We start from the raw sequence: 27988 nt of genomic DNA on the forward strand, positions 1-27988 counted from the left end.
TTCTTTTCATTTTGGCAGCGAGGCGAAGCTGTAGAAAGACGCTCAGTGATTGGTTGCCAGAATTTAGGGTTGCAATTGGTCGAGCTGTAGCGTGTGGGCGGGGCTGGATGTAGCCAGGAAGTGTTTGTGCTGTGCACCGTGCAGTGGGTGCTCGGCGTGTGGCGGTGCGGGCTGTGCGGCTCCGGTGTCACCAGCCGGTATGTAACCTTGTCATTGCACGGACGGGAAGGAACCGGTGTGTGCAGATTTATCTGCTCGAGTCATGTCATCCTCATGGAGGGGTCTGCTCTCCTGGGATAAGTAGTTCCTCCTTCTCCGTGAAAAGCGATACAATCGCTTGTGCTCTACCTTTAGGCTTGTTCACACACTGCGTTTTTATTTTTTACTATCCAAAAAAAAAGTGCTTTACAGTAGCAGCAAAGTGAGTCAGATTTCTGAAACCTCACGCACCTGCTGCTTATTTTTTTTTTCTAATTACAGAACTGAACCTCCAGCGGTTTTCACCCATCCTAATGAGTGGATAGAAAAAATGGGGACGGACTAAACTGCATATTGGGATGATGGGCTGCAATACTAGACTCCACCACTAGATGGCAGCACATTTTACAAATGCAGCCCAGGAAATGACTTCTTGTAATATAGCAAGAAGGGAATATGGGTATAATTATTGTTCTGTATGGGGATTATGGGTGAAATATCACAAATACACATGACCAGGAACATCATCTACTTCTGATAGGAATATGGGTATAATTATTGTTCTGTATGGGGATTATGGGTGAAATATCACAAATACACATGCCCAGGAACATACTTCTGATAGGAATATGGGTATAACTATTGTTCTGTATGGGGATTATGGGTGAAATATCACAAATACACATGCTCAGGAACATACTTCATCTACTTCTGATAGGAATATGGGTATAATTATTGATCTGTATGGGGATTATGGGTGAAATATCACAAATACACATGCTCAGGAACATACTTCATCTACTTCTGATAGGAATATGGGTATATCTATTGTTCTGTATGGGGATTATGGGTGAAATATCACAAATACACATGCTCAGGAACATACTTCATCTACTTCTAATAGGAATATGGGTATAATTATTGATCTGTATGGGGATTATGGGTGAAATATCACAAATACACATGCCCAGGAACATACTTCATCTACTTCTGATAGGAATATGGGTATATCTATTGTTCTGTATGGGGATTATGGGTGAAATATCACAAATACACATGCTCAGGAACATACTTCATCTACTTCTAATAGGAATATGGGTATAATTATTGATCTGTATGGGGATTATGGGTGAAATATCACAAATACACATGCCCAGGAACATACTTCATCTACTTCTGATAGGAATATGGGTATATCTATTGTTCTGTATGGGGATTATGGGTGAAATATCACAAATACACATGCTCAGGAACATACTTCATCTACTTCTAATAGGAATATGGGTATAATTATTGTTCTGTATGGGGATTATGGGTGAAATATCACAAATACACATGCCCAGGAACATACTTCATCTACTTCTAATAGGAATATGGGTATAATTATTGATCTGTATGGGGATTATGGGTGAAATATCACAAATACACATGCCCAGGAACATACTTCATCTACTTCTGATGGGAATATGGGTATAATTATTGATCTGTATGGGGATTATGGGTGAAATATCACAAATACACATGCCCAGGAACATACTTCATCTACTTCTGATAGGAATATGGGTATAATTATTGATCTGTATGGGGATTATGGGTGAAATATCACAAATACACATGCCCAGGAACATACTCCATCTACTTCTGATAGGAATATGGGTATATCTATTGTTCTGTATGGGGATTATGGGTGAAATATCACAAATACACATGCCCAGGAACATACTTCATCTACTTCTGATAGGAATATGGGTATATCTATTGTTCTGTATGGGGATTATGGGTGAAATATCACAAATACACATGCTCAGGAACATACTTCATCTACTTCTAATAGGAATATGGGTATAATTATTGATCTGTATGGGGATTATGGGTGAAATATCACAAATACACATGCCCAGGAACATACTTCATCTACTTCTGATAGGAATATGGGTATAATTATTGTTCTGTATGGGGATTATGGGTGAAATATCACAAATACACATGCCCAGGAACATACTTCATCTACTTCTGATAGGAATATGGGTATATCTATTGTTCTGTATGGGGATTATGGGTGAAATATCACAAATACACATGCTCAGGAACATACTTCATCTACTTCTAATAGGAATATGGGTATAATTATTGATCTGTATGGGGATTATGGGTGAAATATCACAAATACACATGCCCAGGAACATACTTCATCTACTTCTGATAGGAATATGGGTATAACTATTGTTCTGTATGGGGATTATGGGTGAAATATCACAAATACACATGCCCAGGAACATACTTCATCTACTTCTGATAGGAATATGGGTATAACTATTGTTCTGTATGGGGATTATGGGTGAAATATCACAAATACACATGCCCAGGAACATACTTCATCTACTTCTGATAGGAATATGGGTATAACTATTGTTCTGTATGGGGATTATGGGTGAAATATCACAAATACACATGCCCAGGAACATATTTCATCTACTTCTGATAGGAATATGGGTATAACTATTGTTCTGTATGGGGATTATGGGTGAAATATCACAAATACACATGCCCAGGAACATACTTCATCTACTTCTGATAGGAATATGGGTATAATTATTGTTCTGTATGGGGATTATGGGTGAAATATCACAAATACACATGCCCAGGAACATACTTCATCTACTTCTAATAGGAATATGGGTATATCTATTGTTCTGTATGGGGATTATGGGTGAAATATCACAAATACACATGCTCAGGAACATACTTCATCTACTTCTGATAGGAATGTGGGTATATCTATTGTTCTGTATGAGGATTATGGGTGAAATATCACAAATACACATGCCCAGGAACATACTTCATCTACTTCTGATAGGAATATGAGTATAATTATTGTTCTGTATGGGGATTATGGGTGAAATATCACAAATACACATGCCCAGGAACATATTTCATCTACTTCTGATGGGAATATGAGTATAATTATTGTTCTGTATGGGGATTATGGGTGAAATATCACAAATACACATGCCCAGGAACATATTTCATCTACTTCTGATAGGAATATGAGTATAATTATTGTTCTGTATGGGGATTATGGGTGAAATATCACAAATACACATGCCCAGGAACATATTTCATCTACTTCTGATAGGAATATGGGTATAATTATTGTTCTGTATGGGGATTATGGGTGAAATATCACAAATACACATGCTCAGGAACATATTTCATCTACTTCTGATAGGAATATGAGTATAATTATTGTTCTGTATGGGGATTATGGGTGAAATATCACAAATACACATGCCCAGGAACATATTTTATCATTATTTTAAGAACATATATATTTATCCCAAATAGTCATGCCCAGTACCACATTTGATGAATTTCCCATAATAATATGAATAGAATTATTCACCTCCATGGTAATTCAATGTGAAATATTATATTTACAGAGGCTAAATAATTTTGCAGCTTTGTTTGAAAAAATATCTTTAAAAACTTGTGGGCACCTAAGCTCCATAATAAATGAATACCTATATGTACATTTATATTACAGCGTCAAATAGGCTAAGTAATTTCCTTTTACAGCTTGGTAATTCTGCATTCAATAGCGCTGCAATAAGTCAGTATAGGCTGTTTATTGTCTCTATATGACGGCTTTTCATTAATATAGCGATAACAGTTTGAACTATTAATTTGAAAATATCTGCATTGATTTCCTGGACATATGCAGTGTTTATACGCTCAAAGATGCTGAAACAGGCCTGGAAAGACGGGTTTAACAAAGTTTTTGCTTTTTTTTTTTTTTTTTCTTCAAGATTGTGAAAACTGTCTGAAGCATTGACTTGAAAATAGCTTTTGTGACTTTATTGATATATGTTGTGGTTGGACGTCAAGGTTGCTGAAATAAGTAAATAAAGGCTGATTTAAGAGACTTTTAACTGCTTATCTTCAGTACTGAAAAAAAGGCTTAAAGCTGACCTGTCATCACATTCAATGCCACCAAGCCGCAGCTATGGTGGCATAGCTGACAGGTCCAGCAGTGTGGACAGCCCTCTATCCGCCTCCCTGGTGCCTCCGCACTAAAATATTACACTTTATTCCTCTCGACGGGCACCACTGGAAGCATGAAGTGTCTGTATCGGTCCGATGGAGTGTGAACAAATCTGCGCTATCTACAATGCACTGCGTCATCAGTTGCTGGGCAGGAATTTTTTTACTGCCCAGCGACTGATGACGCGGCACAGCGCAGGGCTCAAGCACTGATTGGTTCACACTCCAAAACACCAACAGGACCACTTCTTGATTCCCGTTACGCGCGCCAAGGGGGCAATAAAGTTTAGTATTTCAATGAGGAGGCACCCAGGGAGGTGGACAAAGGTCTCTCCACACAGCTGGACCTGTCAACTATGCCACCATAGCTGCGGCTTGGTGGCATTGAATGTGATGACAGGTCCTCTTTAAAGCGTCGAGTTGAAAATAGCCTGTGTTTTCTTTGTGAAATTTAATACTTAGCTGCTCAATCGTGCATGGCGTGTGCTGTCAACCAACAAACACCTTACCCCACTAATTTCACATAAAATGTAATGTGATATGATCATCAGATGTGGATGATTATATTATTGATTATTATCAATATTCATTTATATGGGGATTATGATTTGGATAACATGGCTACAAATCCCAACTCCCATATTTATCCTTTACCTGATAAAAATATCCAGTAGAGTCTCTTTTATCCAAGCTAAACGGGAGCAGAGGGTGCTTGGATTTGTGAAAAACTGGGATAACTCAAACAACTGAATAAAATGCCCCCCTTTGTATCCTGCTGTCCCGCTTTGGGTCTTCCTGTCCCTCTTGTATCCTTCTGTCCCTCTGAGTATCCTCCTTTTGTGTCATCCTACCTCTCTTTTATGTTCTACTGTCCGCTTTTGTCCGCTTTTGTCCATTTTTTGTGTCTAAAAGGGGAGCCCTGGGCAGCCGCCTGGATGCTTGGATAAAGCAGTAAATTGGCTGGCAAAGTGCTGTACAGTCATGGCCAAAAGTATTGAGAATGAGACAAATAGTAATTTTTCCAAAGTTTACTGCTTCATTTTTGTAATGGCAATTTGCATATACTCCTGAATGTCAGAGTGATCAGCTTAACAGCAATTACTGTACTTGCAAAGTCAATATTTGCCCAGAAAATGAACTTTAACCCCCAAAACACATTTCAACATCATTGCAGTCCTGCCTTAAAAGGAGCAGCTAACATTGTTTTAGTGCTTGATCCATTAACACAGGTGTGGGTGTTGATGAGGACAGGGCTGGCGATCAATCAGTCATGATTAAGTAAGAATGACATCACTGGACACTGTAAAAGGAGGCTGGTGCTTGGTATCATTGTTTCTCTTCAGTTAACCATGGTTATCTCTAAAGAAACACGTGCAGCCATCATTGCACTGCACAAAAATGGCCTAACAGGGAAGAGTATCGCAGCTACAAAGATTGCACCTCAGTCAACAATCTATCGCATCATCAAGAACTTCAAGGAGAGAGCTTCCATTGTTGTCAAAAAGGCTCCAGGGCGCCCAAGAAAGACCAGCAAGCGCCAGGACCGTATCTTAAAACTGTTTCAGCTGTGGGATCGGACTACCAGCAGTGCCGAGCTTGCTCAGGAATGGCAGCAGGCTGGTGTGAGTGCTTCTGCACGCACTGTGAGACTGCGGAGACTCTTTGAGCAAGGCCTGGTTTCAAGGAGGGCAGCAAAGAAGCCACTTCTCTCCAGAAAAAACATCAGGGACCGACTGATATTCTGCAAAAGGTTCAGGGAGTGGACTGCTGAGGACTGGGGCAAAGTCATTTTCTCTGATGAATCCCCTTTTCGATTGTTTGGGACATCTGGAAAACAGCTTATTCGGAGAAGAAGAGGTGAGCGCTACCACCAGTCTTGTCTCATGCCAACTGTAAAGCATCCTGAAACCATTCATGTCTGGGGTTGCTTCTCAGCCAAGGGAATCGGCTCACTCACAGTCTCGCCTAAAAACACAGCCATGAATAAAGAATGGTACCAGAATGTCCTCCAAGAGCAACTTCTCCCAACCGTCCAAGAGCAGTTTGGCGCCGAACAATGCCTTTTCCAGCATGATGGAGCACCTTGCCATAAAGCAAAGGTGATAACTAAATGGCTCATGGAACAAAACAGAGATTTTGGGTCCATGGCCTGGAAACTCCCCAGATCTTAATCCCATTGAGAACTTGTGGTCAATCATCAAGAGACGGGTGGACAAACAATAACCAACAAATTCTGGCAAAATGCAAGCACTGATTATGCAAGAATGGACTGCTATCAGTCAGGATTTGGTCCAGAAGTTGATTGAGAGCATGCCAGGGAGAATTGCAGAGGTCTTGAAGAAGAAGGGTCAACACTGCAAATATTGACTTGCTGCATTAACTCATTCTAACTGTCAATATAAACTATTGGTACTAATAATATGATTGCAATTATATTTCTGTATGTGATATAAACATCAGACAAACACTAATAAAAACCAGAGGGCAGCAGATCATGTGAAAATATAATTTTGGTGTCATTCTCAAAACTTTTGGCCACGACTGTATACGTTACCCTCATCTTTTTCCCACAGCCACACACAAAAAAAAAAAAAAACAATATGAACAATATGAAGGTTTCCATTCCCATTCAAGTGAACCTGGATGGAAAACAGGCACATAAGATTCAATAATGCCTTGCCTACTGACGAAGAAGCAATACTGAGTCCTATATCAGACATGTGAACGTAAGCAGCATCATTTATTGTTCCATGAAAGCTATTTTGTTGGATTTGTTATGATGGCCTTCGTATTAACCTAGAGACCAGTATACACTAAAATACATGTTCCATTTCCAAATATTTTTGTTAAGATAAAACCTATTATTTTATTAAAAGTTATTTAAAAAAAATTCTATATATCTCCATTAAAAGTTATTGATGTCAACAAACCTAAGTAACCAATAAAATCCTGCAAAAGATCCAACATCCTATAAAGAACAATGTATTGAGAATAATATAGGTATATAAGCAAGAAGTATGGTGCAAGACTGCTCATCTCTATGACATGGCCGGCCTAATAAGGAGGTGGGAACACTGGGTCAAAGACCTATGATGCCAGGGGTGGGAGAAGTCAATGGACATGTAATCCTGTCAGATGCAAATAGGTTACAGGATCTGTATATCCATAGCATTCTGACCACAACCCCATATAGAATAATAAATATACCCATATTCTTACCGGAAGTTAATGAAATGTTTCATCATATTTTACCAATAATCAACATATAAAACAATAATTGTACACATACGTGTTCTTACCAGGAATTGATTGAATATGACACTGGGCATGTGTATTCATGATATATCACCTATAATCCCCATACAGAACAATAATTATACCCATATTCCTAGCAGAAGTAGATGAAGTATGTTCCTGGGCATGTGTATTTGTGATATTTCACCCATAATCCCCATACAGAACAATAGATATATCCATATTCCTATCAGAAGTAGATGAAGTATGTTCCTGGGCATGTGTATTTGTGATATTTCACCCATAATCCCCATACAGAACAATAGTTATACCCATATTCCTATCAGAAGTAGATGAAGTATGTTCCTGGGCATGTGTATTTGTGATATTTCACCCATAATCCCCATACAGAACAATAGTTATACCCATATTCCTATCAGAAGTAGATAAAGTATGTTCCTGGGCATGTGTATTTGTGATATTTCACCTATAATCCCCATACAGAACAATAGATATACCCATATTCCTATCAGAAGTAGATGAAGTATGTTCCTGAGCATGTGTATTTGTGATATTTCACCCATAATCCCCATACAGAACAATAATTATACCCATATTCCTATCAGAAGTAGATGGAGTATGTTCCTGGGCATGTGTATTTGTGATATTTCACCCATAATCCCCATACAGAACAATAGTTATACCCATATTCCTATCAGAAGTAGATGAAGTATGTTCCTGGGCATGTGTATCTGTGATATTTCACCCATAATCCCCATACAGAACAATAGATATACCCATATTCCTATCAGAAGTAGATGAAATATGTTCCTGAGCATGTGTATTTGTGATATTTCACCCATAATCCCCATACAGAACAATAGTTATACCCATATTCCTATCAGAAGTAGATGAAGTATGTTCCTGGGCATGTGTATCTGTGATATTTCACCCATAATCCCCATACAGAACAATAGATATACCCATATTCCTATCAGAAGTAGATGAAATATGTTCCTGGGCATGTGTATTTGTGATATTTCACCCATAATCCCCATACAGAACAATAGTTATACCCATATTCCTATCAGAAGTAGATGAAGTATGTTCCTGGGCATGTGTATTTGTGATATTTCACCCATAATCCCCATACAGAACATTAATTATACCCATATTCCTATCAGAAGTAGATGAAATATGTTCCTGAGCATGTGTATTTGTGATATTTCACCCATAATCCCCATACAGAACAATAATTATACCCATATTCCTATCAGAAGTAGATGGAGTATGTTCCTGGGCATGTGTATTTGTGATATTTCACCCATAATCCCCATACAGAACAATAGTTATACCCATATTCCTATCAGAAGTAGATGAAGTATGTTCCTGGGCATGTGTATTTGTGATATTTCACCCATAATCCCCATACAGAACAATAATTATACCCATATTCGTATCAGAAGTAGATGAAGTATGTTCCTGAGCATGTGTATTTGTGATATTTCACCCATAATCCCCATACAGAACATTAATTATACCCATATTCCTATCAGAAGTAGATGAAATATGTTCCTGAGCATGTGTATTTGTGATATTTCACCCATAATCCCCATACAGAACAATAATTATACCCATATTCGTATCAGAAGTAGATGAAGTATGTTCCTGAGCATGTGTATTTGTGATATTTCACCCATAATCCCCATACAGAACAATAGTTATACCCATATTCCTATCAGAAGTAGATGAAGTATGTTCCTGAGCATGTGTATTTGTGATATTTCACCCATAATCCCCATACAGAACAATAGTTATACCCATATTCCTATGAGATGTTGATGAGATATATCACCAGGCGTGTGTAACCCGATATTCTACACATAATCCCATATAGTTACAATCTTTTTTCCCTGGTTCAATTATTAAACTTTAATCCAGCCCTGTGGATGTTCTGATTCATTTAAGTATTTCCATTGAATTCCCTTCTTGCTATATTACAAGAAGTCATTTCCTGGGCTGCATTTGTAAAATGTGCTGCCATCTAGTGTTGGAATCTAGTATTGCAGCCCATCATCCCATCATCCCATAATCCCAATATGCAGTTTAGTCCGTCCCGAAAAAATGCCATTTAAAAAGCTAATTTTATACAACTTTTCTTGCTAACTTTTTTTTTTGCTGCAGATAAAGCTCAATGTGCGCACACGACCTACGGCCCCGTTCACATCAGGGTTATTCTGGGACCTGGAGAGGAAAGGAATGGTGGAGAGATTCACTGCCGCTCCATGTTCTGGTTTACAAATATTGCCAGAAAGTAGATTGAAAACACAAAAGGAGTTTATACTATAAACAAATCAGGAGTCAAAATCTGCACTTAAACAATAAATACATACAATGCAGGGTTAAATGCAGATTTTTTTTATGATTTTCACCTTTTGCAACCAACATCAAGTCAGTGGGAAACGTCCATGTAGGCGGATTTTGCAGTAGATTTGTCCACGGTGTGAAATGCTGCGTGTGCGTCCACTCAGAACAATGACCTTACAAAAGTCGCTCATTGTGTCATACTGGCGACTACTTGCCTCCATCCGGGAACACGAGCAGCTTCACTCCAGTCTCAGTCCGAGGGCTATCCGTCAAAAAATCAGATTGCAGCTCTGGACATTGTAATGATTCTTTTTATTGTTGTTCCTGTTTAAAATTTCATTAAAATTTCAATAAATATATTTACGGAAAAAAAAAAAAAAATCGGACTCGGACCGATGTTATCCAATGGGACCGTGCAGATGAGCAATTTTTTTTTTCACTCAATTTGGCGTGTGAACAAATTGCAGCATGCACGATTTATCATAGGCTTGGATGAGACTCGCAAAAAAAAAAAATAAAAATGTATATATATAATAGCTGAAGCCGTATGGAGACACCGTATGATTTAACAGATGCATAGGAAACTGTAAATAATTAATTGCTGCTGTAAAAAAAAAAATATATCATTCTGGACCATTTTTTTTTTCTCTTTATAAACCCCATTGTGTGAACCTAGCTGTAGACCGAGATAAACCTGTATGCGGAAAGCTGCCGGCCGTGTGTACCCATCGGACCGCACTGTGTGAGGCAATTGATGAATTTTGTGCAAAGCCCAAAATTGTATTTTTTTTCTACTTTTTTTGTGACTTTTTAGTGCAGAAAGTCCTATATTTTGCAAAATGTCTCAAAAAATGCAGCTGGCGTACATAAAAATCACATCAGGAGTGAAGTAGAGTTGTGACAAATTTGGAAACTTTATTTAGTACGGTAGCATTTCATGAATTTGTGTGAAACATCTGGAACAGCCACATTGGTGTAAATATCAGAAAAGTAAACCACAAAAGGCGACTTGGGGAAGAAAAAAAGCGCAAATCGTTTGCAGAATTTGTCACAAATCCCAAAGGCAATGACTTAGAGAGATTCACGCCAAAAAGATGCAATGATGATTCGGGGCCTAATTCTGCAGACAAAGTGTAAAGTGATTATTAGCTGTGACCCTGAGCTTCCATCACTTGTATTACTAACTGGCATCTTTCTTTCTTCTTTTTTTCTCTCCTCTGCACAGGCTATCCTGCCCTCCGACCAACACGACCTCCTCTCTCGCTCCCTTTATACGTTCTTTCCTCTTTCACCCAATTCTGTATTCTTCACGGATAACTCTGATTTCCACACTGAGCAGTAATGTGACACACAGCAGCACGTAGAGGCTGACACTGGAGGAGGTATACAGCCCACCCCGGCGTATGCGCCCGTCTTCCAAGCATGGTCTGTCTGTTGGCTGCGTACACCCTGTAGATATACACAGCGGAGCCTGTGACGCTGCTGATACAGACACGCACTAATGGTCACAGCTTCGGTTTGGATCCGCACGGCATTTAACTCTTTATTAACCACTCGGCCTTGTTTTGTGAGATCGCCATATACTTCACTATGTCCACCGAAGTGTCGCCTCCTCTCCTTCAGTGGGTGGAAGACATGTTTGTAATCTTTTTTCTGCGGACTCGGCGGCTGCTCCTCCAGACTGGGATTTTGGTGTGTGTCCTCCTCCTGCTCCTGTGGGTGTCCATCTTCCTGTACGGCAGCTTTTACTACTCCTATATGCCGACTGTGAAATATTCCACTCCGGTGCACTATCAATACAGGTATGTAGGCATGTGTACCCTGCAGGTGGCACAATGCTTGTTGGAGAATATATATATATATATATATACACACACTAGATGGTGGTCCGATACGAACGCATCGGGTATTCTAGAATATGCATGCCCACGTAGTATATTGCACAGCCCACATAGTATATTGCCCAGCTACGTAGTGTATTGCACAGCCCACGTAGTGTATTGCACAGCCCACGTAGTGTATTGCACAGCCCACGTAGTGTATTGCCCAGCTATGTAGTGTATTGCACAGCCCACGTAGTGTATTGCACAGCCCACGTAGTGTATTGCACAGCCCACGTAGTGTATTGCACAGCCCACGTAGTGTATTGCACAGCCCACGTAGTGTATTGCCCAGCCCACGTAGTGTATTGCACAGCCCACGTAGTGTATTGCACAGCCCACGTAGTGTATTGCACAGCCCACGTAGTGTATTGCACAGCCCACGTAGTGTATTGCACAGCCCACGTAGTGTATTGCACAGCCCACGTAGTGTATTGCACAGCCACGTATGTCACAGGTTAAAATATAAAAAATAAACATACTCACCTTCCGATCCGAGGGCCCCTTGTAGTTCTGTCGGCAGCTTCCGGTCCCAGGGTGTGATGATGTCGTGGTCACATGACCGTGATGTCATGGCAGATCCTTGTCGCATACCATCGTTGCCACCGGAACCTGCCGCTTGCATGGAGCGGTTACCGGAGCGTAGCGAGGAGCGGGAAAGGCGGCGGAGGGTGAGTATATAATGGTTTGTTTTTTTTTATTATTATTTTTAACTTTAGATGTTTTTACTATTGACGCTGCATAGGCAGCATCAATAGTAAAAACTTGGTCACACGGGGTTAATAGCGGCGGTAACGGAGTGAGTTACCCGCTGCTCAACGCGGTCCGTTACCGCTGGCATTAACCCTGTGTGAGCGGTGACTGCGGGGAGTATGGAGCGGGCGCCGGGCACTGACTGCAGGGGAGTAGGGGAGGGACTAATCGGACCGTGGCCGTCGCTGATTGGTCGCGGCAGCCATGACAGGCAGCTGGCGAGACCAGTCAGCGACTTGGATTCCATGACAGACAGAGGCCGCGACCAATGAATATCCATGACAGACAGAAAGACGGAAGTGACCCTTAGACAAATATATATATATATATATATATATATATATATATATATATATATATATATATATATATATATATATATATATATATATATATATACACTGCTATAAGGTGTGGGTATAGTATTACATATAGAGAATAATGTACACAAAGCAGTATTTCCATATAAGCCTGTGTGTCAGACTTTATGCACAGCCCCCTGTTGCTGATGTGTGAGCGCCTGGCACCACATTATAAGTGAGGACCATTAAGTTCCAGTGGTTCCCATCATATGACAGTTACAAAAGCAAACCACAGAATACATGAGAAAAGAGCCTAACTTGTTCTTGCTCAGATTGTTGTTGGGTTTTTTTTTGCTCTTCTTTGTATTGATACTTTGCTCTCATACATTTTTTGCTCCTTTATGAAATTGAACATTAACATGTAAATTAATTGCTTGTCAAACAGAGCTCGCTTTACTCTACCTGGCGTGTTAACATTTTCTGGTTCAAGCCAATGTCTCTCACAGTCAAAAAGTATATACTTGGGGTAAATTAAACTAGACTCACAGAAAAAATCCCCCAAAAAGAAAAAATCTCCTAAAAATTATCCTTTATTTAATATATATTAAAACCATAAGTGTGCACTTGACAACACCATCACCAATAGATGCAAGCGTACTACAGGAGAGGCCAGGTTAGTACCAAGCCCTACGCTTTCTTAGTGCTCCCTACCTGCCTGCGGAGGTTGGCACCCTATTATCCTGCGCTGTGGCGCCCCCGCTCCTCGTCGGCTAGCCCTGCTATCCCTATAGTACCCTAATAGGGTCAGGAGAGAAAATCTCACATATACAATAATTAGATATGGATAGCTTGAGAGGACATGAATATGTCAGTAAAATATCTAACTGGAACTAAGGGTCTCAACTGACTTGGTGGTCTGTGTCCCTCACTTCTTATATACATATATAAAGAAAATTATTATTAAGCCAGACAATATGACAACAGGTAGAGATGCTACAAAGAAACTAAAGATGCACAAATGATCATGGTCTAGCTATATATGTATTACGGTCACCAGGTACTGTTGTGACAATAGGGAAAATGTATTTGCTGTAGTGTCAAGCATATCCCATACAGCCATACAGGAATCAAGCTGCAGCCTTAATTAAACAATAAATGCAAGATAGCCACATACCGTCCCCACATAATTGTTTGTTGCGACCCCCGTGCTGACCAGATCAATAAACCACTTTCTATCTCATACAGACATTAATGTACATATCCCTTTCCTACTCAACGCGTTTCTCCCCTTCTAATGAAAAGAAGTTCATCAGGAGTACATCCAGATAACAAAGGGTTACTTAGCTTGCATAAGATATCCGCATATCAGCATGGTAGACAGCTGCACCACCGGGCCGATCCCCTTATCTTAGTAGCGCCTGCACGCACGTGCTAGATCTCATGTATTATATGGGCTTCCAATTACCGCCGCACACCTGAAGACCTGGAACGCTTACCCCATTTCCGGCGCTTCTATATTACTGGCCCTATAACCTGTGTGTTCAAGACGCACTGGCGTCATCAAAAGGCGCGCCGTCGCCACACCAGGACAACAGTGCGCAGGCGCCGGTTAATCCAAAATCGCGCATGCGCCCATTAGTGTGCGCCGCCACAGAAGATTTAGAATGCTGTATATTCAAGACGCACTAGCGTCATCAAAAGGCGCATCACCGCCACACAAGGACGACAATGCGCAGGCGCCGATCAATCCAAGATCGCGCATGCGCCCCTTAGTGTGCGCCGTATCGCCACAGATCAGGGCGATAGTGTGCAGGACCCGATCAGCCCCGAGTCGGGCATGCGCCCCTCGGTGTAAAGGATGCCAGCCGGCTCCATTAGCGCACGCGCTATAGCGCAGGAGAAATCTCATACTCCTGCATAGTTTCAAAATGCGACACTGCGCAGGTCAGCTACGGTCGCGCCTGCGCACCTAAGTGTGGGGGCTCCAGCTCTCCAGGTTCTATAATATAGTATAATGCGCACACGTGTCATATATCACGTAGGCATTGAAATGAGGCTATAGTGCCCTTCTATCAGATGTATATCTATTGCATGCCTTATCTGTTACCGCTGCCCTTTCTAACCACATAGGTACACACATTGGGATGTACCATTTGTAAGTAAATATGACAGCGTTTGCGCACATGGGATTGTCCTGATATATGACACGTGTGCGCATTATACTATATTATAGAACCTGGAGAGCTGGAGCCCCCACACTTAGGTGCGCAGGCGCGACCGTAGCTGACCTGCGCAGTGTCACATTTTGAAACTATGCAGGAGTATGAGATTTCTCCTGCGCTATAGGGCTAATGGAGCCGGCTGGCATCCTTTACACCGAGGGGCGCATGCGCGACTCGGGGCTGATCGGGTCCTGCGCACTATCGCCCTGATCTGTGGCGATACGGCGCACACTAATGGGCGCATGCGCGATCTTGGATTGATCGGCGCCTGCGCATTGTCGTCCTTGTGTGGCGGTGATGCGCCTTTTGATGACGCTAGTGCGTCTTGAATATACAGCGTTCTAAATCTTCTGTGGCGGCGCACACTAATGGGCGCTTGCGCGATTTTGGATTGATCGGCGCCTGCGCATTGTCGTCCTTGTGTGGCGGTGATGCGCCTTTTGATGACGCTAGTGCGTCTTGAATATACAGCATTCTAAATCTTCTTTGGCGGCGCACACTAATGGGCGCATGCGCGATTTTGGATTAACCGGCGTCTGCGCACTGTTGTCCTGGTGTGGCGACGGCGCGCCTTTTGATGACGCCAGTGCGTCTTGAACACACAGGCTATAGGGCCAGTAATATAGAAGCGCCGGAAATGGGGTAAGCGTTCCAGGTCTTCAGGTGTGCGGCGGTAATTGGAAGCCCATATAATACATGAGATCTAGCACTTGCGTGCAGGCGCTACTAAGATAAGGGGATCGGCCCGGTGGTGCAGCTGTCTACCATGCTGATATGCGGATATCTTATGCAAGCTAAGTAACCCTTTGTTATCTGGATGTACTCCTGATGAACCTCTTTTCATTAGAAGGGGAGAAACGCGTTGCGTAGGAAAGGGATATGTACATTAATGTCTGTATGAGATAGAAAGTGGTTTATTGATCTGGTCAGCACGGGGGTCGCAACAAACAATTATGTGGGGACGGTATGTGGCTATCTTGCATTTATTGTTTAATTAAGGCTGCAGCTTGATTCCTGTATGGCTGTATGGGATATGCTTGACACTACAGCAAATACATTTTCCCTATTGTCACAACAGTACCTGGTGACCGTAATACATATATAGCTAGACCATGATCATTTGTGCATCTTTAGTTTCTTTGTAGCATCTCTACCTGTTGTCATATTGTCTGGCTTAATAATAATTTTCTTTATATATGTATATAAGAAGTGAGGGACACAGACCACCAAGTCAGTTGAGACCCTTAGTTCCAGTTAGATATTTTACTGACATATTCATGTCCTCTCAAGCTATCCATATCTAATTATTGTATATGTGAGATTTTCTCTCCTGACCCTATTAGGGTACTATAGGGATAGCCGACGAGGAGCGGGGGCGCCACGGCGCAGGATAATAGGGTGCCAACCTCCGCAGGCAGGTAGGGAGCACTAAGAAAGCGTAGGGCTTGGCACTAACCTGGCCTCTCCTGTAGTACGCTTGCATCTATTGGTGATGGTGTTGTCAAGTGCACACTTATGGTTTTAATATATATTAAATAAAGGATAATTTTTAGGAGATTTTTTTTCTTTTTGGGGGATTTTTTCTGTGATTCAAGCCAATGTAATGACCACGTTCTGACTTTGGCACATCAGTTTATGTTCTGTGCTGAGCCGCCATACAACATCAATGTGTCATTGCAATGGATTATGGAAGTCCTCGATCACACATTCATGTTCCCAATATGTGTGGCACAGATACCACACGTACCCATTATAACCCATGGTGTGTGTGTCCATGCAAAACACGCAGAGACATGTCCACTTTTTTCTGGCAGCACGGATCACAAGGGCCAATGCAAGTCTATGAAAAACACGTACAGCACACGGATGGCAACAGTGTCCCGTCCGTGTTTAACACTGCAAGGTATAGGAGAAGTTTTGTCATTTCTCTTTTTTTTTTTTTCTTTTTTTTTTTTTTTTTTAACCATACCGGAAAAACACTTGATGGTAATAACGGTCACACTGATGGGGGCGTCAGAGATACAGAGCAGTGTAACCATATTTTGCAGAATATTTCTCTGCATACATCTGAAATATTCATGGTTTTGACTTTTTCGTTTCAGCTCCACATGTAACCCATCCCCTGGAATCCTGTGCTCCTTTCCCACCGCTAATGTGTCACTTTTGAGGAATAACCGTGACCGGGTGAGCTTCTAAATAGGGCAAACTGCAAGATGGGCCAAGGCCGGGTCCACGCAGTCATACAAAAAATTGAGTTAGTCTCAGTTGCTTTACTATTTATTTTTTTAACCAATTTAAAAAAATTATACCTTGTGTATAAAAAAATATACATATTTTATACACAAAGCGCAATTTTTTTAAACACTTAAAATCTAAAATAAATATATATTTTAGAAATATATAATGTGTGCGCTCTGTACCAGCTTAATCATACTGACCAGAAGAATTGTGATGCCTGATCATTTTTACCGCACAACTTATTTTTTATTTTTTTCCCAAAATCTTTGTTCATTATAAGGCAAAATAAATTGTCATTTAAAAATACAACTCGTCTCGTAAAGAAAAAAAAAAGCCATCGTATGGCTATGTTGATAATGTGTTGTTTTTTGTTTTTTTACCTACCGTATGTGAAAATAAAATCCCAAAATGTAGCAATTTTCACTCTGGCTACTAAGCCTAACACTAGGCTTTGTATTTCCTGTTGAGTACAGAATACTTTTCAGCAGTCTCATTATCATCACAGACAAGATTACAATGACGGATACATTGTATTCAGATAAGATTTATTCTTCGCTCCTCTTTCTGCAGGTGCTGATGTATGGGCAGCCATATCGTATAACTCTGGAGCTTCAGGTGCCGGAATCCACAGTCAACCAAGACCTCGGGATGTTCATGGTTTCAATGTCATTTTACACCCGAGGCGGAAAGGAGATTTTTTACGCGGCTCGATCTGTGAGTTACTGATGTTGATCCCTTCCTTTCTGTTCATGTGTTTTGCCTTGATCTCCTCGTTGCCATGTTGTCTTTCACAGGCGATGCTGCACTACAAATCCCATCTCCTGAAAACCTTGGAGACTCTGGCCGTGTTCCCTTTGTTCATCTCGGGACTTTCTCAGCAGAAGCAAATTCTTGAAGTTGAGCTGCACTCTGAATATCGAGAAGATTCGGTTGGTATCAAACTTTTTTTTTTTTTTTTTTTGTTCACTCTAATCATTATTTTAATGTAACTTGTTTTCAATTCTCACTATTCTCTAGTAATTAATCTTCATTGACATTAAAAAATACTTTCCCATAAAGGCATTTTTATCACCTATTAAAGGGAACCTGTTGGCAGATTTATACATGACAAACCATGCCCATTCTACACCCCCATTATACCGTCATACGTCCCTATGGATACTTCTGAAAGTGTTTTATTCATATCCCACGCTGCATGCAAGTTGCGCAGTCAAGTCTGATGGGCGAATCCTGATTGTGCTCAGTGCCACCTTTTCTATCCTGCTGGAAGTGCCCTACATCCTAGGCCTGCCCTGGCGCATTTCGCTCTGCGCCTGCGTAGTTCAGTGATTCCGCTGCACAGGCGCTAGAGGTCATCAATTTCCATCAAGATAGACCAGGTGGCGCTTGAAGGGACTGGCGCGACGCTGAGCGCAATCTGTAGATCAGACCACGCAATTTGCATGCAGCGCTGGACATAAATATATACAACTAGATGGTGGCCCAATTCTAACGCATCGGGTATTCTAGAATATGCATGTCCACGTAGCATATTGCCCAGCCCACGTAGCATATTGCCCAGCCCACGTAGCATATTGCCCAGCCCACGTAGCATATTGCCCAGCCCACGTAGCATATTGCCCAGCCCACGTAGCATATTGCCCAGCCCACGTAGTATATTGCCCAGCCCACGTAGTATATTGCCCAGCCACGTAGTATATTGCCCAGCCCACGTAGTATATTGCCCAGCCCACGTAGTATATTGCCCAGCCCACGTAGTATATTGCCCAGCCCACGTAGTATATTGCCCAGCCACGTAGTATATTGCCCAGCCCACGTAGTATATTGCCCAGCCACGTAGTATATTGCCCAGCCCACGTAGTATATTGCCCAGCCACGTAGTATATTGCCCAGCCACGTAGTATATTGCCCAGCCCACGTAGTATATTGCCCAGCCCACGTAGTATATTGCCCAGCCCACGTAGTATATTGCCCAGCCACGTAGTATATTGCCCAGCCCACGTAGCATATTGCCCAGCCCACGTAGCATATTGCCCAGCCCACGTAGTATATTGCCCAGCCCACGTAGTGTATATTGCCCAGCCCACGTAGTGTATATTGCCCAGCCCACGTAGTATATTGCCCAGCCACGTAGTATATTGCCCAGCCCACGTAGCATATTGCCCAGCCCACGTAGTATATTGCCCAGCCCATGTAGTATATTGCCCAGCCCACGTAGTATATTGCCCAGCCCACGTAGTATATTGCCCAGCCCACGTAGTATATTGCCCAGCCCACGTAGTATATTGCCCAGCCCACGTAGTATATTGCCCAGCCCACGTAGTATATTGCCCAGCCCACGTAGTATATTGCCCAGCCCACGTAGTGTATATTGCCCAGCCCACGTAGTGTATATTGCCCAGCCCACGTAGTGTATATTGCCCAGCCCACGTAGTGTATATTGCCCAGCCCACGTAGTGTATATTGCCCAGCCCACGTAGTGTATATTGCCCAGCCCACGTAGTGTATATTGCCCAGCCCACGTAGTGTATATTGCCCAGCCCACGTAGTGTATTGCCTATATACAATCTGGATGAAGGGAACCTGTCACCTGTTTTATATTGACTAGATCATGCCCATCACCTTTTAAAGCCTGTAAATCGGGTCCTACAACCCCTTATTAAACTTTTATAGGTGTCCCTGCATGTCTCCAAAAAAGTGCTGATTTTATTTTTAATTTGTTTTCAACCCAGCACTGGGACCTCACCCCTTTGGTTGTGCAGTGAGGAGGATCAGGGGGATTTAAGACTCCTGTTCTACTGATTATTATCTCCCACTGTATAGACAGTGACAGAACGTTCTTTTTGGGAGAGCCCTTTCACCCATCTTGCTTTTAATTCTTCTCTTTGCATTGCTATGCTACACTCCTCTTTTCTCTTAACATTCCTATATATTTTTTGTTCTACTCTCTTTGCAGTACGTTCCAACCACCGGGGCGGTGATACAAATACAGAGTGTCCACCTACAAATGTACAGTGCTGAGCTCCGGGTCCACGCACACTTTACTGGTCTCAGGTGCGGTTATAGATTTGTGTGACTCTCCTATTGCTCCTATCCCCGCTCCCCATATGACCATTTTATTTTTATGTGAAGTGAAAACATTGGAAGACTTTAGCATGCCCCGGACTTAAATGGCAAAATCATTGGCTCCCCACGATGGTGCTGCGGGGTGACAATGGGCATCTAAATGCACTCACCCTGCAGCATCTAACCACATTAGCATTTTCGATTGACTGAACCATCTAAGGCTATAGTTTCACACTAACATTCGGCAGGGCTGCAGACGGCAGCCTTCTTCCTCTATTAAGCCCCGCCCACTGCTGCGCCTTTTCCTTCAGCTCCGCCTATGTCTGCATGCGCCCTGCCTATCCTATCTTTAACATTGGGTACGCAGGCCATGCGGATGTATGTGGATGCCTCTGCATGCGTCGTTTGGACGCTGCGCCGACCGCAACAAAATGCAACATGTTGCGTTCGGCGCAGGTCAGCGCAGCGTCAAAACGACACACTGCCGAACGCTAGTGTGAAACGAGCCTAAGAGGTTATGCAGCAGTGATAGGAGCTGGCTCTGGATTATCACAGGTCCTATCAATATTCCGCAAATGTGTTCAATGTGAGGGGGGAAAACATATGCAGTAGTTCTGCATATCAGGGAATACCCTGGTGTATTAGCCAAAAATGTATATATGTATTTTTTTATTTATTGAAGAAATAGATTATCTGCGTGCATCTATCAATCAGCCCTGCAGTACCTTAACCTCCTCCTAAAGCCCTGTTTTATGCATAAGATAGTTGTTCGAGCCCAAAACTGAGAACACTGGTGTAGTTCAGACTTACCCCTAAATCACAAAAGCGGGAGCCAGTTTTTTTTTTTTTTTTTCAGAATGGTCTGAGAAAGCTGGTAATTTTTATCATACTTTTTTTTTTTTTTTTCATTACCCATTTTTGTTTCATATTGGTAGTTTTTACAATATTGTGCTGCTTATTAGCATGCATTTGTCTTTTCCCTATTTTTAGTCTTTTATTTCTAAGCTAACTTCTGTTCTCTGTGATCTGTTTGTAGGTATATTCTGTACAATTACCCGGTCATTTCTGCCATCATCGGCATTGCCAGCAACTTTGTCTTCTTGAGCGTCCTGGTGTTACTCAGCTATCTGCAGTTTGGAACTGGAAGATCTCGTTTCAGGGTGAGTGAGAAATAAAGTGAGGAAAGGGACACATCAGGAATCCAGCTGACAGTATGACTACATGAATGCTTCCTTTTTTTTCCCTGTAGGCGACGAGTGTGGGCAGCACCGAAACCGGAAGAACGGAGACACAAGAGGGGAGCGCTGCTCACTCAGGTAAAGTCGCATGTTATGGCTAATTTAACATCACACATAGATAAAGGGAACCTGTCGGCTGATTACAAACCACGGACCGCAATTATCAAGAGTCTGGAGCATTTCACGTAAAAAATATAGTTAGAAAATCCAAGGTTCCAGGTTTTTCGTCAGAGCCGCCATCTTCTTAGTTAACCATGTCCTACTTCCCACTCGTTTTTCAAGAAGAACAGTGTGAAAATCACAAAGTTCCAAACTTTTTCACTAAAGCGAAGCGTATTAAACTTTTTGACTTTGACACTCCGTTATTAATCTGCCCTCTCATATTTATATATTACTTGATGCTTCTTAGACATTGAGTGGGCACAAGAGCAAAACATAGGGCCGGCTGTGGCAAGAACAACATATCCTGAATTGTTGCAGAAGTGATAAATACAGATGGAGGTCTGTACAGGATATAAATACTTTTCTCAAAACTGACTCCCCTAACGAGGCTCTCGAGCACCTAACGGTGCGAGAAGCACAATTGTATATTAATATATGGTCACTAGATGGCAGAATTTCTCTATAAAGTATATTCTGTGACATGGAATGTTTCACACCCAGCTTTGATACCTATCTACCAGTGATGAGCGAAGGTGCTGGGATATGGTGTTATACCTCCATGCTCGGGTGACTTTGGCGTGCTCGAAAAATGTGCGAGTCCCCGCGGTTGTTCGACAGCCACAACACATGCAGGGATTGTCTGATGGAGGAGCGCGTGACTGGTCCATCAGGCGCCGACAATAGCTAAATGGTTCACATGACAAAGCTGCTTTTCTCTTGAAGGATGCTGATGGTCTGGTGACTTGGTCCTCGGCTTTTTTTTTTTTTTTTTTTTTTATGGACAAAAGTGCTGGTCATTTTGAGGAAAGCTGCCCTAATGAGAAAGGGGTCAACCACTTAAATTTTTTTTGCTCAGTTTTGCAATATATCAATGATTTAAAAATTAAAAAAAAAAACACTTTAGCTATGTTCTGTAATGGATGCACAGAACGGCCAAATATGCTCCAGTGATGAAAATAGAATTCTTAGAAGATGACCATTTGCTGCAGGGGAAGAACTGTAGCGGCCATGGGTCGGCTCCCCTCTTGGCATTCGGAATCATGAGCTAATGAGGCTCCCTTTGTTGTCCGAATATGACAAGTGGTCTTCATGAGACGGCCTTTTTATGGTAAACTTGTCTGTATTGTACATTTAGTAGAATTCACTTTTTGGTGGGTATTGAGGCACAAAGTACAGGTGGTAGTCGTGATTTTTACACCTGACCATACCCAAAATGTTTCTTCTCTCAGAGCGTGGTGAGGATCCGGACACAGAGACTCTTGGCCAAGGTGAAAGCACTAGAGCAGACCCTTCCTCTGACGCTGGTACGTATGTTCATTACCATCCATATTGACCTGTACACAGAATTCATCTTCAATGGTGGCCACCCTATATACAGTCATGGCCGAAAGTGTTGGCACTTGTTCGAGAAATCTAAGTATTTCTCCCAGAAAATTATTGCAATTACATATGTTTTGTTACACACAAACGAAATAAACATGTGTTCTAATATGAACGACACAAAAAAACAGAAAAAAAAGGTAAATGGGACATCATTTCACACAAACCCCCCAAAATGAGCAGGACAAAATTGTTGGCACCTTTGCAAAATCTTTGCACTGTGTGTTCCACACTAAGCATGGAGAAGAGAACTGTATGAGGACTTGAGAACCAAAATGGAGCAGAGTTTAGGATAGATTGGAGAGGAGTTAGAGATGAGGCGACAAAGCAGCAGGTTGCAGTAGTCGAATTCTGTTGAATTTTTGGAATTCTTCTTGCGGCAGCGCGGGGATGATCCTTTTTTCTCCTACCTAAGTGTTCAGTAGTCGAGGCGGCAGATGAGGGCATGCACTAGTTCTTTTGAAGATTCTTGGTTGAGGAATGTGTGGATTTGGGAAATATTTTTGAGTTGGAGATGGCAAGAAGTGGAAAGGTATGTGGTTTGAAGGGAATTGTCTGAGGACTTGTAACCTTGATATTGTTGATATTTTTCAACTACTTTGGTTCTCAAGTCCATATCCAGAAATCTTGATGTTCCTTTGTCCACGGCGCACAACAGAATCAACAAGGTATTAACCCACAACACAGTAGCTAATCTCCCTGGATGGCAGAGAAAAATTGATGAAACATTGCAATGGAGGATAGGCCAGATGGTGGATAAGCAGCCCCAATCAAGGTCCAAAGAAATTCAAGCTGTCCTGCAGGATCAGGGTGCATCAGTGCATCAGTGTCAGTGCAAACTGTGTCGACATGTGAATGAAATGAAACGCTAAGGCAGGAGACCCAGGAGGACCAAATCACTCGCAGCAACATAAAAAAGCTGGATGGCAGTTTGCCAAAATGTATGCGAGTAAGCCAAAATCCTTCTAGGAAAGCATCTTGTGGACAAATGAGACCAAGAAAGAGCTTTTTGGTAAAGCACATCACTCTACTGTTTTACCGAAAACGGAATGAGGCCTACAAAGAAAAGAACACAGGACCTACAGTCAAATATAGTGGAGCTTCAAAGATGAGGTTGTTTTGGTGCCTCCTGGCATTGGGTGCCTTGACTGTGTGCACGGTATCATGAAATCTGAAGATTACCAAAGGATTTTGGGTCTCAATGTAGTCCCTAGTGTCAGAAATCTGGGTTTGCATCTTAGGTCATGGGTCTTCAAGCAGGACAATGACCCCAAACATACTTCAAGAAGCACCCAGAAATAGATGAAGGCAAAGCACTGGAGAGTTCTGGAGTGGAGAATTCTGAAGTGGCAAGTAGTGAGTCCGGATCTAAATCCCATTGAACACCTGTGCAGAGATCTTGAAATTGCTGTTGGGAGAAGGCGCCTTCAAATATGAGAGACCTGGAGCAGATTGCAAAAGAAGAATGGTCCAAAATCCAGTTGAGTGGTGCAAGAAGCTTGTTGATGGTTATAGGAAGCGATTGATTGGAAGTTATTTATTCCAAAGGATGTGCAACCAAATATTAAGTTGAGGGTGCAAACAATTGTCCAGAACACAAATTGCAATATACTTGTGTGTAAACTCTTCAATATTTTACCATACAGCTTAACCAATTGGCAACTTTGGACTTGCGGTTATGGTGCTGTAGCTATACACTTAGCCCAAACACCATAATAGTAACTCATAGTGATGGTGTGCTCGGGCACCAACGTTATCTACCAGCCGGCATCCTGCTGTAGGTAGTTATTGTAGATGACTGACCAGCTAACATCTTAGATGACACGGTTAATAGTGACAAAGGTGTCTACGTGGGCCCTCTGTCATCCCCTTGGCATTCCAGTGATATCCTCTTCTGGACACACTGGGTTTCCATGATGGCTGAGGGCCTCAAGAAGGCTCCTGCCCACGTCTGCCATATTGGTATAGAAGTCTACTGTTATATCGGTGGTCAAGCATTCATTTTCTAGTGGGAGTGAAAAAAATGCATAAACAAAAGTTTAAAAAATGTATATCATGCACACGGACACAAATAAATCTAGTGTATAGGTCTTTCTTGCCTAGAGTAATTCACCATTTGTCAATCGTTTCTACTGTGATTAGAAAACAAGTGGAAAACTATTAGTTGCATATCGTTCTTGTCCGTTCCTGTCTCTTCTAGGTGCGCAGCCTCGGACTATAGGAATGACAGAAGAGAGCGAGGACCAAGAGGATTTTGACATAAGTTTGCTGGGAGACGCGGACATCCCTGGCGCTGTTGGCACAAGCATGGAACCTCCGAATGAGCCTCAAACCGGACCGATGCTGCGGCAGCGACTGACCCAGTGCAGCGCCCACTGATGACTCCCACCATTGCGCCTGCTCACCCCACATCCTTCCAGAGTGTCAGCAGTGCAGATCCTCATTAGATAAGACGCTCTGTCTCATTCCCTGGTGTCTAGTTACTACTCCCAGCATGTTCTGTTATACAGAGACTTGTTACTCCGCCACAGCTTACCACCGTGATCCGGAACCTGGGACTTTCCAGGTGTGGTCAACTACAACCCTCCGCATGCCAAGACCGCCACAGCGGAGTGAAGACCCGCTGTTTAGGATAATAGAACTAAACCAAAACCTTGTTGCCATTGGTCATGGAAGCAGAAATCCTCGTTATTTCCCTCTCTGATTTACTGTGGTCACTGTGAGTCTCCTGATCGTTAGTGTACACACAGTCACACAATGATTTCATTTTTCTAGGTCAGTTTACACACTTTTTGCTAGATTTTGACATGTTCCTTTTTTTTCTCCTTAAGTAATTCCTATTAGGATCTCATGTGTTTGTCTTGTGCCAACACTCAAGATTGTGGTGTTTCATCATTCATGATCAGATGACTTGGCTGTCTTGAGATGTATAGACACGTACATGGACGTACATTCCACACAGACTTAAAGGAAGTCTCCTCCTTACCTGTATCACTTCAACTTTTCTTGACTTGTCAGCCGTACAGACACACCTTAATGATCTGGTATGTAGTGATTTTTTTTTTCCCGAAATGTGCCCAGACACGACGACCTCCTAGCTGAGGATGTTTCTAGTTTTTCTATCGTTACAGAAACTCTACCACGTAGCATACATAGAGTTATGTTCTATTCTAATGACCTCTGTGTCATGAGCCAATCTGTGGACATATTTATCCTTGAAGGCATCAGTTTATCTCCTTGTGGAAAAAAATCTGAGCTTCAGAGGTGTTGTCCCATAAACAGCATATATCTCCTACCACTGGGTGTTCGACTGCTGAACCCCTCATGAATCATAAAAACAGGGTAGCTAAAGTCGTTAATGATCATGTGCCACTTCTCCATTAACTCTACTTTAGGTGAAGAAGCGATGGTCACACATACTCATTACTGCTTCATTTAATAGAGGCGCATTGCCTTCCTCACTCTGCGGTTCAGTGGGGGTCTTAGTGGAATCGTCTAGCAGTCTAATGTGTTGGGCGCTTTCCCAACTCTTTCCCAATAGATGACCTTGGTGGAGAGAAGCATACGGCCTGCTAAACTTCAAACCTTATGGAAGATAAGTCCTACAGCAGCTCTCTCGTAGAGCGTAATGGAGAATTTTGCCAAATCTGAGCCCTCCTATGTATGGAGGACTCAAGAGTCCACCCTTCTCTGGTCCTATATAGTCAGAGCTGTCAATAAAGAGGGAGTGGAGATTGAGGGAAAACAAGCAGGTGGGAAGGTGTAGTTAAAGGGACTCTGTCACCTGAATTTGGCGGGACTGGTTTTGGGTCATATGGGCGGAGTTTTTGGGTGTTTGATTCACCCTTTCCTTACCCGTTGGCTGCATGCTGGCTGCAATATTGGATTGAAGTTCATTCTCTGTCCTCCATAGTACACGCCTGCGCAAAGCAATCTTGCCTTGTGCAGGCGTGTACTATGGAGGACAGAGAATGAACTTCAATCCAATATTGCAGCCAGCATGCAGCCAGCGGGTAAGGAAAGGGTGAATCAAACACCCAAAAACTCCGCCCATATGACCCAAAACCAGTCCCGCCAAATTCAGGTGACAGGTTCCCTTTAAAAGTTTGACCCTGCTGTGAAGCACCGAGCGACGGGACTTTGAAAAGTCATTTAGCGCGGCCAGGGACCCTTTAAGTTTCCTTCTGATTGAGAGGCAGATTGCTATAGTGGGACCCTTGCCTTGCATCTTCTAGTCACTCCTGCCCATTCTTCACACCTCCAGCCGGAGATAGGAGCCTGCTGCATTTCTATCTTCAGATAGATTTCTTTACGATATATTGGTGGTGTCATGTGTTTTTTCTGTTCTGTCGATATATTTTTTTTTTTTCAAACTTTTTTGTTTTTTCCTCTATTACAGCAATAATTAGTTTGTTTTTTTTTTTTTTTTTTAGGGTGTGATCAGTGTTATGTTGTAGTAAAGTCGACTGCTCGAGCACAGCCAGGGCATGTTTTAGGTGATAAATGACTGATGAATATTTATTTATTTATTGTCCTCATGGGCCACAATTCGTTTTAGTGTAGGATCCACAGTCGATCTGCTTAATATTAACACAAGCTTAGTAATTTTAACTGTTCGCTTGCTGCACCGTATCTACACTAGGGGTATAGAGAACATAGAAGAAAAGGAGCATTTCAAACCGTCGCACACCGACTGCGCACATCGTTGTTACACAATTGGTCATCGTTTTTCTGAAGCTAAATAAAAATGAATTTCCAATACTGTGAGTGGTCATTAAATCTGCACAAATATAAGTCTGCAAGTTATTCTCTGTACTGCTGCAAAACGCGTCAACCTATGCCCTCTCCTTGTCCGTTTTGTAGAATTTTCCCTATTGAATTCAGTAGGGTATAAAAAAAAAAAAAAA

At 42.1% G+C, this 27988-nt stretch overlaps 1 protein-coding gene across 1 annotated transcript; it reads left to right on the plus strand.

Annotated features, from left to right (window-relative positions):
• Positions 1 to 95: 95 nt before the first annotated feature.
• BSCL2 (BSCL2 lipid droplet biogenesis associated, seipin) lies at positions 96 to 27973 on the plus strand. Its single transcript, XM_069739278.1, has 10 exons — positions 96 to 197; positions 11066 to 11642; positions 17100 to 17181; positions 17806 to 17949; positions 18030 to 18164; positions 20192 to 20289; positions 21338 to 21461; positions 21551 to 21617; positions 22931 to 23005; positions 25282 to 27973. The coding sequence occupies exons 2-10, from the start codon at positions 11431 to 11433 to the stop codon at positions 25458 to 25460; spliced, it is 1116 nt and encodes a 371-aa protein (XP_069595379.1). The 5' UTR covers positions 96 to 197; positions 11066 to 11430; the 3' UTR covers positions 25461 to 27973.
• Positions 27974 to 27988: the final 15 nt, after the last annotated feature.

Source organism: Ranitomeya imitator, chromosome 9 (assembly GCF_032444005.1).
Source record: "Ranitomeya imitator isolate aRanImi1 chromosome 9, aRanImi1.pri, whole genome shotgun sequence".
NCBI lineage: Eukaryota > Metazoa > Chordata > Amphibia > Anura > Dendrobatidae > Ranitomeya > Ranitomeya imitator.